Below are 9792 nucleotides of genomic sequence, written 5' to 3'. Positions count from 1 at the left end.
CTGTTCCACCTTTATTTGACCCTCTAACTCTAGCACTTTCTATTCTACTTTATCTTCTTTTTTTATTTAAATTTTTTTTTTAATATTTTTCTATTCTATCTACTTGTTTTTCTTTGTGTGTGTGTGTGTGTGTGTGTGTGTATATATAAATATATATACACCTTGCTATGTGTACTGCTTTAGGCTAACCGAGACTTGTCATTTGCACTTATATATTGTTGCTCTTTTGTTAGTTTTGACTGCTTTTATTGTCCTAATTTTTAAGTCGCTTTGGATAAAAGCGTCTGCTAAATGACTAAATGTAAATGTAAAAACCAACCAAGCAAACAAACAAACATATTTTTTCAATTTTCAATAAAAATATGACCAAATGTGGAGTATGCAACATAAAAGTACTGTAAAAATATCACAAATTATTGCAAATATCATGAATTATTACATTATTACATATTCAAATATGCTGATTTGATCTTCACCACATGGCATATTAAAACAAAACAGACTTTATACCCCTCCAAAAATAGTAAAATAATTCAGATGTTGTAATTCAGAACAAACTTATATTTGTGTCATCACATCTATTCTATCTCTTCCTGTCATATTTTGCACACACACACACACACACACACACACACACACACACACACACACACACACGCACACACGCACGCACGCACGCACGCACGCACGTACGCACTTTAAACTCCTTAGTTTGTGTTTTCATACATATTCTGCTCTAAATATCCATTCCATTCTACTGAAATCTAATTTAAATACGAACTTTAAAGTCGAACACATTCACAAATAAAAACACCATAATTCTGTTATATTGACTTCAGAGGGAGGAAAACAGCCCAGAATAGCAGGCACAGAAGCGCACGAGGCTGCCGTCACGATTGTGGAACTGAGTTTTAAGCTCTTTAAATTGAGAAATGGATCATTGGCTTTGAGACTGTGTGTGATACACCTACAGCACTGAGAGCATGAGCTCTTCATGGTTTGGCTTGTTGGGTTTGTCTCTCTACAGCCTCACAAACATGATGCACAGGAGAGGATACAATTAGTGCAAACTAGTAGCAAACTACTGTGCAAACTAGTAGCAAACTACTGTGATGTGGGTGTTTGGAGACCAATTAAAAAGTTTAAAGCAGCTGGAGATATTAACTTCAGCGGCACTGATGAGCATTCAGGGTGTAAAGAAAACATTCTGTATCAAGGAATTTCTAGACATACACTACAGTTCAAAAGTTTGGGGTCAGTATGATTGTTTTTTAAGAGATTAATAATTTCATTTAGCAAGGATGGAATTAATTGATTTAGCACTGTTAAAAAAAACTATTTTAAATAAATGCTGTTCTTTCGAACCTTCTATTTATTAAAGTCCTGAAAAAATGTATCATGATTTCCACAAAAAATATTAAGCAGCACTGTTTTCAACTTTGATAATAATAAGAAAAATGCTTCTTGAGCACCAAATCAGAATATTAGAATTATTTCCGAAGGACCATGTGGCACTGAAGACTGGAGTAATGATACTGAAAATTCAGCTTTGCCATCACAGGAATAAATTGCATTTTAAAATATATTAAAATACAAAACATTTATTCTAAATTGCAACATTTCACAATATCAAATAAGTGCAACCTTAGAGAGAATCTTTCAAAAACATTAAGAAACTGTACCGCCCCCAAACCTTCGAACAGAAGTATATATTTAGTGTTTTGTTTTTTCGGCTGGGTTATGTGGGCTCACCTGTCCACGGTTGGGTGACAGAGAGGTCTGCTGTCGTGGGGAGACAAGTAACTGCAGGAAGCCAACCCACCCACCACACGCATCCTAAACAGTTCAGTAGTCTGTGGAAGGCAAAATAAAGCTACTCATCACAAATGTAACACCAATTTATTGATACCCTCCATTTGTAGCTTCTAGATTCTTCAAAAACTCTAATTTAGTGTTCCATAGAAAAAAATAACAGCATTCAGGTTCGGAATGGCATAAGGGTGTGAACAGTGGTGCTAGAAAGTTTGTGAACCCTTAAAATGTTCTGCTTTTCTGAATAAATTTGACCTACGCTACCATTCAAAAGTTTAGGGTCAGTAAGTTTTTCTTTAATATAATACTTTTATTCAACAAGGATGCATTAAATTGATCAAAAGTGACAGACAGTAAAGACTTTTACATTGTTACAAAAAATGCCACTTTCTATTAAAGAATCCTGAAAAAAAATGGAGCACAGTTTCCACAGACATATTAAGCAGTACAAATGTTTCTTTGGAGAAAAGAAAAAAAAAAAGTACTAACCCAAACTTTTGAACAGTAGTGCGCATAGATCAGATCTTCATCTGATAATGTTGATTTAAGAGTGAAACTTTGCCTTCAGAATCTGGTTTGACCACCTTGAGTGACAATAATGGCAATCAAATGTTTTCTGTAACTGGCCATCAGACCTATTTGTGTGTTAAGGTCATTGTCTTGTTGCAGGACCCACTGTCTGTTGAGCTTCACCCTAAAACACAGGATTCAACGTTCCATCAATGATGCCAAGCCTAGAGACAGCAAATCAGCCCCAAACAATAATAATGCCACCATCAGCTTTACAGTTGGAATGAGGGTAATATTATTGAATGCACTGTTTTGGTTTTCCCCCACAAGTAATGCTTCTTCTCATTTAAACCAGTGGTTATATTTAGGCTGTCCACAAGACATTCTTCCAATAGTCTTCTGGCTCACCCACGTGGTCTTCGGCAAACTTTAGATGAGTAGCAATATTCTTCTTGGAGAGCAGTGGCTTCCTTATTACTGTGCTGGCATGCATGGCAGATCCTTAGATGTTACCCTTGGGCCCTTCCTCCAGTATTACTTGTCTTGCTCCTGGAATCATTTTTGTTAAACAACCACTCAAAGGTAAAGTAATATTGTAGCTGAGCTACTTCCACTTGTATACTGTAATATGTACTGTAATCTTATAGTTTTGCAACATTGACATTTTCTGGAAGTCCTCAGAAATGTCTATGACCAAGACATGTTCTCTATGTATGTGTTGATCAATGTTTCTATGTGAATAAGAGCCTAAATTAAATATGTTTGTCAACCTGATCAAACTTCTTCAAAAGACATTAAACAGCTTGATTCATATGTATCACTTTTATGATCTCTTAATCAACTTTTGTTGGAATGGACTTTCAATGGAGGGACAGAAACCTCTCAGGTTTCATTACAAATAACTTCATTTGTGTTTTAAAAATGAACTAACGTCTTAAAGGGGTCATATGATGCTTTTTTAAAGAACGAGCCGTTTTAGTGGGGTGTGGCAGAGTCTTAACTTTGATAAAGAATTTCTCTTTGGTTTTGAGACTTTAGTCTTTGCAACTTCAGGGATCTTATCTATTCACGAACAGCTTGTAACACTCCAAAGAGAAAGGAAAACTTGAAATCGCATCATATGACCCCTTTAAGGATTTGGAGCAACATGCGAATAACAAAATGACAGAATTATGATTTTTGGGTGAACTAACCCTTTTAAGCTTCAGGTTTATGTTTGTTCAGAAAACCAGGACCTGCTAAAAATTTTTTTTACCCCATTATTTTAAATTATATGTTAATAAACATATACGTCCTTGAAAATGTTGTCAATACATAAGTGACAACATTTCAAGATCTTGACATTCTAGCACCACTGAAAATAATGAAAACAGTTTCTTGAAAACAGTTTTGCAAAGGCATTTGTTTCCTTCTTTCTCTGGGAATGACAGCAGAGTTATAGTGTAACTGAAGAAGAGAGGATGGCTCTGAAGATGCAATTTAAAGCAGAAATAGAGCAAAATGGAGCTGTACTCAAGCGTACAGAGTGATAAATTAAAGATTTAATGGGAACAAATGAACAGATGAAAATGGAAGCAGTCTTTTGTTTGAGAAGGTGAGTTTATATTGGTCCTTTAATTTATTACGCTGTGAAGACATTACAACAATACAACTCTGCTCTCTGCTGTACTGGCCATTCTGTTGTACTGAACCAATTAGGAGACATTGTAAGATCTCGTGTCTTTCTCTCTCATTAATTTTCTGAAATACATTCCAACACATTTAGTTTGTTGTGCAGCGTAAGGCTCCTATACAATCTATCAGGTCTAATATTGTAAGTAAAATAAGTTGTGAGAATTAGCATAGAAAAAAACAAACAAAGCCAGTGAACAGGACTGGTGTTACAAAACAGTGACATCCAGTTTCAAAGACTTTCTGTTCAAAGTGGCATTTAATGCGTTAGTTAATTTGATAAATGTAAACTGTTAGTCAGTTAAACAGATTCTACTAGAGTGATTAAAATGTATTTTAGATTTTAACTTAAGATGATTCCCTAACTTAGCAAAGTTAAACTAGTCTCTCTTTTTGGGAAAACGAATACATTTATAATGACATTCCTGCATATTTAAACTTACAAGGAAATAAAAGGAAAGTTCTTCAGGTTTGTATTTAATAAGTGAAAAATAATCTATACTCATGACGATCTCTCTTTCACCTCATCTCTCCATCTCCTGTTCAACTCATTAGTCTCTATGATTATCCTTCTCCCATGTGCATATTTAAGCTTGCAGGGAGAGCGGTGTCTTAATTGCCGAGAGTCTTCTGTCATAATAAAGAGATTCGATATCCTATAATTACCTTAACTCTAACCACAGCACATGCAGCTAACATCAAAACCTGAGAGTAGTAATTTATGTTCAGCTCACACTCACCTTTATGATTGCATTTTTTTTAAATAAGTAAAGCTTATTGCAGACACTCTGTTGCAGATGAGCCCAAGACAGAGTCCTTTCTACTCTCATCAGGAATGGAGGCCCAAACCTGGAGAGAAAAAATAAAAAGTCAAAATGAGTGACAGCATGATTTAGTTTTTCATTTTTGACTGTGTTGAACAACCGAAGACAAAGATCTATCTATCTATCTATCTATCTATCTATCTATCTATCTATCTATCCATCCATCCGTCCGTCCGTCCGTCCGTCCGTCCGTCTACACCCCTAGTCTAAGATGATCTGACCATCTTCTCAATCCAGCAAGCTCTAATCTGATTTGTTGACTTTACAAGAATAAGGGGACACAGGGTTTTCTTTTTAATCAAGTCATGCTTCCAAGATTCTGTTGTCTGTGATAGTCTGTGGAAATTCTGGACGCTAGGCCTGTCACGATAACAACTTTTTATTGTGCGATATATTGCCCCAGAAATAATTGCGATAAGCGATATTATTGTCATTTTAAAGACCATTTTATGCCACTGAATATATAATCATAATGTAACAGCATAATAATGCAAGAAGGCCTACACACTTCCAAATGACAACAAACTTTTAATTTTTAAGAATATTTAGATCATGCAAATTAAGTATCAAAATATTAGATACCTTAAAAAGCCCGAATAAATAGTAAATAAACATTTTCTAACAAAAAGTTCAAAGTAACAAGTAGAAAAAAAGAAAAATGCTCCAAGAACTTCTATGGAGATATTTCCATCTACAGATTTTTCCCTGACCTTCTTTTCTCTGTAAATTAAGGGTGCGCACTATTGCTGAAAAACACAATCACTACTTAGCAGTCAGATGTCCGTATGCACAAAGGCACAGATCCCTAAACAAGGCCATATCTGCAGATGAAACTTTTTTTTGTAGAAGCATTTTTTTAATTTGAACTGGCACCTCATGACAACACCACATTATGTACGAGAAGCTGCAAAAGACACAGGCGCAAGTGGAATGTAGAAAACATGGTGACATAAATTTGTAAGTAAATATAATGGGCGATATATTGCGTCGCCAAAAATGATTGAGGTCATGTACATATATTGCGCGATAAGTCGATATATTGATTATTGCGACAGGCCTACTGGACGCCTTAAACAATTTTTACGCCATTATTTTTAATTATATGCTAATAAACATATACTTCCTGGAATATTTTGTCAATACATAAGTGACAACATTTCAGGATCTTGACATTCTAGCACCACTGAAAATAATGAAAACGTTTTCTTGAAAACATCACATTTTTGGGGGGCGAATTATTGCATTAACAGAGTTTTGAAAAAGCATTTGTTTCTTTCTTTCTCTGGGAATGACAGCAGCATGAGTTATAGTGGAACTGAGGAAAAGAGGAATTTAGTCAGCATTTAGTTAATTAGATAAGTCTGTGGAAATTCTGGACAGGCAGAAATTCTGATCACAGAGTCCACAAATCTTTCCATTATTTTTTCAGTGTTTTCTGCACAAACATTGGTGCAGACTGCATTGCCATTACTATTATTTTTATTTTTATTTTTATTTATTTTCACATCAGTCTATTATTGTGGTATAAACTTCAAAAATATATTTTTTTTCTTAAAAATAAAACAAACAACTTTATATGTCGGTCAGACTGTCACTTCCTGACTAAATGAGCAGTTATTGGCCAGAATAAGCTGTAGAGTGGTTTATGTTGTTTAGTCTGGTTACTTAATTAGCTTACTTTAGGGAAAGTGAGTTTGCAGCATGTTCACAGGCATCAGAAATCACAATATATACACATAAATATAAAAAATGAATAAATGAGTGAGTGAATCGTAAGACCAGCTAGTCATCATTTATAAAATATTAATAATAATAATAATAATAATAATAATAATACAACAAGGAAGACAATATAGTCAACCAGATGGCACAAATTCAAAAGCAGAGGCAAGGGGATGCCTCTTTTCACTCACAATATTATTTGCCTTACTTAACACTCCCTCTTTGTAAATATTCGCTTGGTAACATAGTCCCTAAGAATTCACTTGCCAATGTTACCACTTTCCTCGCTTATGCGAGACTACTGCACCAAACAAATAAGTATGATTATTGATTTCCCAAGCAAAATAGTCAGTTTCCCAGAAATCAGATATTACAGGTAGACCTGCCACAAACTGACAACATTGGTTGAATTAGAAGTAGACACATCAGACTGCTCATGCAAACAGAGCAATGTTTTGAAAGTGCCCCAGAGCCAAAGCACTCACATTCTTTAGGAAATTCAACCTACGAATGGATTTAAAGTTGTCTCTACACATGAAGTTGGTACAAGATCAAATTAACATTCCAACAATTACACAATTCACCTTTAAAACACCCTATCAGCTTGAAAATTTAAAGGGGTCCTATTATGCTTTTTCAACGCATATTTTCCGGGATTTCTGATATCACAAAGATCGATGAATGGGACGAGACCTGGTTGAGCTGCACTAGAGAAGGCAATGAGTGTTATCACTATGTCGGAGACACACTAGCTTTCCCAAGGCAGACGAACTTAGAGTGGTTACAATCATCCGGGTTTAAATCGCGCTCAAATTGATTTGATATTGACGCAATATTTACTCTGAAGCTCGCAGGCGGCTATGGTAAGGTTCATGACATTTCCCGACCAGGCGCCGAGTGCTGCCAATCACAACACACACTGGCCCAGCTAACCAATCACAGCACATTTCGTATTTCAGAAGGCGGGCCTTCATTTGATACAGGAACTATTCGAGCCGGTCATGCCAGACTGGGGAGAGAGGTGTTGTAATAATGTAAAATATGTGAAAAATAATGTGTTTTTCGAACAACCTAGTATGAGAGCCTGTTCTAGTACACACCCAAAACAAAACCAAGACTTTGTAAAAGAGCATAATAGGACCCCTTTAAACCCACTTTTTGGTACAGCTCTTTTATCTTTTGTTGCAAACGTTGAATCAGCGAGACAACTTTTCCAGGGGTGGTTCTAGGGGGTGGCCAGTGCCCCCCTGTCAACAAGCTTCCCCCCCCCCCTTTGCCCCCCCTAAATTTGGAATCATATCAAACCAAACAATTTTGGGTGAAATGCGCAATTTGTCGTGTAAACTACATATAAAAAAAGAAAAACATCACAAGCTGCTAAATTCAAATCTGCGTTCACTGGCTGGCACAGAGACACACGTGTTTTTAAAGCACTGCGCATTATAACCAATCACATACGATCCTGTTGAGTTATGAATGCAAGGACCAATCAGAGGCGTTCAGATGCATCACCGCTGAAACACACTGTTTCGTCACCGCGCGCGCTGACTGACTGAATTCTCTGGTTAATTCTCTCATCAGAAACATCAAAGGGAAGATGTACGAATGTAAGTAAGATATTAATTTCACAGTGTAAACAGCTTTAGAGATTATTATGGGAGTTTCTGAGATTGCTTGAACTCGCTGGACTGAAGGGAAAATGATCTTTGATAATGTAAAGGTTCTTTGCTCTCTTTTTGTGCAATGAAAGTGTTATAGGCTTATTAGTAACTATTAAACTAACTAATTAGTAACTATTAACTATATTTTTATTAAATTCACATTACATACAAAGTCAGTTGTATTAAAAATATTTTATGGTATGACACCCGTATCTGGTACTTAAAGGTGACATATCATGAAAATCTGACTTTTCCAGGTTTTAAATGCTATAATCAGGTTCCCGGTGCATCTACCAACCAAGGAAACGTGAAACATATTAACCCAGTAACTTTGTTTTGGTAAGCCTTTTGCTGCAAGCGTCTGAAAAGATGAGAGCGTCTGATTTCGCTCCCTTGGTGACGTGGCAAAGGGATCTCATTATAATATTACCGCCCCTTAATCTGTAAATTTACACCCACAGCGCCGTCATTTTGATTTCGCAAGCAACAACGGTGTACCAGCTCTAATGCCATGGCAAAAGTTTATGCAAAACATGCTAACTGTTCTGTCTGTGGCTGCACAGACGAGCACAAAACACTATTTAGAGTCCCAGCCTCAGAGGAGACAAGAGAGCAGTGGATTTATTGATTTATTTAATGTATATTGCTGCTGCCACACAGATCTAAAATAAACATGCGATTTATTTCCCAGCTGTTTACCTTCACAGACATAAGTGACTGTTTTTTGTAACTCGTGTGTTTTTACGTAAACTTGTGTGTGAATGAGAACTTAGTTTAGTACTCACATGCTGTCTGGTGGCCGCTTTCTGTCCGTGTGCTTCGGATGTGTGCGCTCAGAAAACCATGGGTTAAAACGCATGATTTCAGCGCGATAAACATGATAATCAGAACCAAAGCAGATGTTTTTTTAGCAGGTCCGAGCTGTAATGGCGCAGCTCTGAGCTCTATTCTGGAAAAGGGGGCGGGGAGCAGCAGCTCATTTGCATTTAAAGAGACAGGCCCGAAAACCAGCCCGTTTCTGCTTCCGCTCAAAATAGGCATTTTCAAAATGATATAATAAAAGATCTGTGGAGTATTTTGAGCTGAAACTTCACAGACACATTCTGGGGACACCAGAGACTTATATTACATATTGTAAAAAGGGGCATAATATGTCTCTTTTAAGTAAAAATATGGATTTTTATGCAAAGTTATTAGATTACACTATTAGGCTACTTTGAACATCGCCCATAATAGATCAACTAACATAATCTATAAAGGTGCAAAATGCATTTACTTACACATATTTGAGAATTGAGATATTTCATGATATATTTTGGGAATATTTCAAATACAAATAAATTAATAACCCTGCTTAAAAAAACAATAGACAGCATTACAAAATTTGTAATGGTCTTGTCAACATATTCTCCAGCGTCTCCTCATCCCTCGTGTGTGCAACGTGACAGTGGGTCTCTACTGGTAATTGGTTGCCTTCTATAGGTGGCTTGTTAAAACCAATAAATCCTAATGGAATATGTCCCAAAACAAACTGCAGTAAACCATTTTTAATGGTTTTAATGGTTAAAAGTTGATGGTTTGTAATGTTTGTA

General features: G+C 36.1%; 1 protein-coding gene across 1 annotated transcript in view; it reads right to left on the bottom strand.

Moving 5' to 3' along the window:
- Positions 1 to 9792, bottom strand: part of LOC107659855 (ubiquitin carboxyl-terminal hydrolase 43-like) — a 117056-nt gene that overhangs the window by 11685 nt on the left and 95579 nt on the right. Inside the window, 2 exon segments of the mRNA XM_016448939.1 lie at positions 1753 to 1853; positions 4734 to 4842. Of these exon segments, the coding sequence (XP_016304425.1) occupies positions 1753 to 1853; positions 4734 to 4842 (210 nt within the window).

This window comes from Sinocyclocheilus anshuiensis, unplaced genomic scaffold (assembly GCF_001515605.1).
Source record: "Sinocyclocheilus anshuiensis isolate Anshui unplaced genomic scaffold, SAMN03320099.WGS_v1.1 scaffold1405, whole genome shotgun sequence".
Lineage (NCBI taxonomy): Eukaryota > Metazoa > Chordata > Actinopteri > Cypriniformes > Cyprinidae > Sinocyclocheilus > Sinocyclocheilus anshuiensis.
Note: the sequence above shows the minus strand (reverse complement) of the source record. Positions and strands in the feature narration are given on the sequence as shown.